Source organism: Calidris pugnax, unplaced genomic scaffold, assembly GCF_001431845.1.
Source record: "Calidris pugnax isolate Ruff unplaced genomic scaffold, ASM143184v1 scaffold107, whole genome shotgun sequence".
Classification (NCBI taxonomy): Eukaryota; Metazoa; Chordata; class Aves; order Charadriiformes; family Scolopacidae; genus Calidris; species Calidris pugnax.
In genome coordinates, this window is record NW_015090901.1 from 501,381 (window position 1) to 501,927 (window position 547).

Consider the following 547-nt stretch of genomic DNA (forward strand, 5'->3'; position numbering starts at 1 on the left):
AAAAGGGGGGGAGGGAAGACGAGGGCGGCGGGACAAGCCTAGTTTTCGCCTAAATTCAATTATTCTTCAACGATCTCTCTCCTTCTTCCAGGTTTGCGAGGAGCAGAAGTGCGAAGAGGAAGTTTTCCCCTTGGCTATGAATTATTTGGACAGATTTTTGTCGTTTGAACCCCTCAAGAAAAGCCGATTGCAATTGCTGGGAGCTACCTGCATGTTTGTGGCTTCAAAAATGAAGGAAACTATTCCTCTGACCGCAGAAAAACTGTGCATTTATACAGATAACTCCATTAGACCCGACGAATTACTGGTAATTTCACGTTTTAATCACCTCAGGGGGAAAAAAAAATTAATAAAATAATAAAAATCCACCAAAAACCGCCGATTAGGGAGCCCCCCCCAGCTTCCCCCGACAGCCGGGGGGAGGGGGCTGCCTCCGTGCCGGCGGAGGGTGGGAGCAGCTCCCCGCCGCCGCAGGAGCTGTGAGGCGACAGGGGAGAGAACCGGGGCCGTGTCGGTCCCGGTTCCCCCCCTCCCTCTTCCCACCCCC

At 52.7% G+C, this 547-nt stretch overlaps 1 protein-coding gene across 2 annotated transcripts in view; it reads left to right on the forward strand.

Annotated features, from left to right (window-relative positions):
• CCND1 (cyclin D1) overlaps positions 1-547 on the forward strand; it is a 30,058-nt gene that overhangs the window by 16,217 nt on the left and 13,294 nt on the right. For both annotated transcript variants that reach the window (XM_014948871.1, XM_014948872.1), the window contains exon 2: positions 92-307. In XM_014948871.1, the coding sequence (XP_014804357.1) occupies positions 92-307 (216 nt within the window). The remainder of the gene's footprint in view (positions 1-91; positions 308-547) is intronic.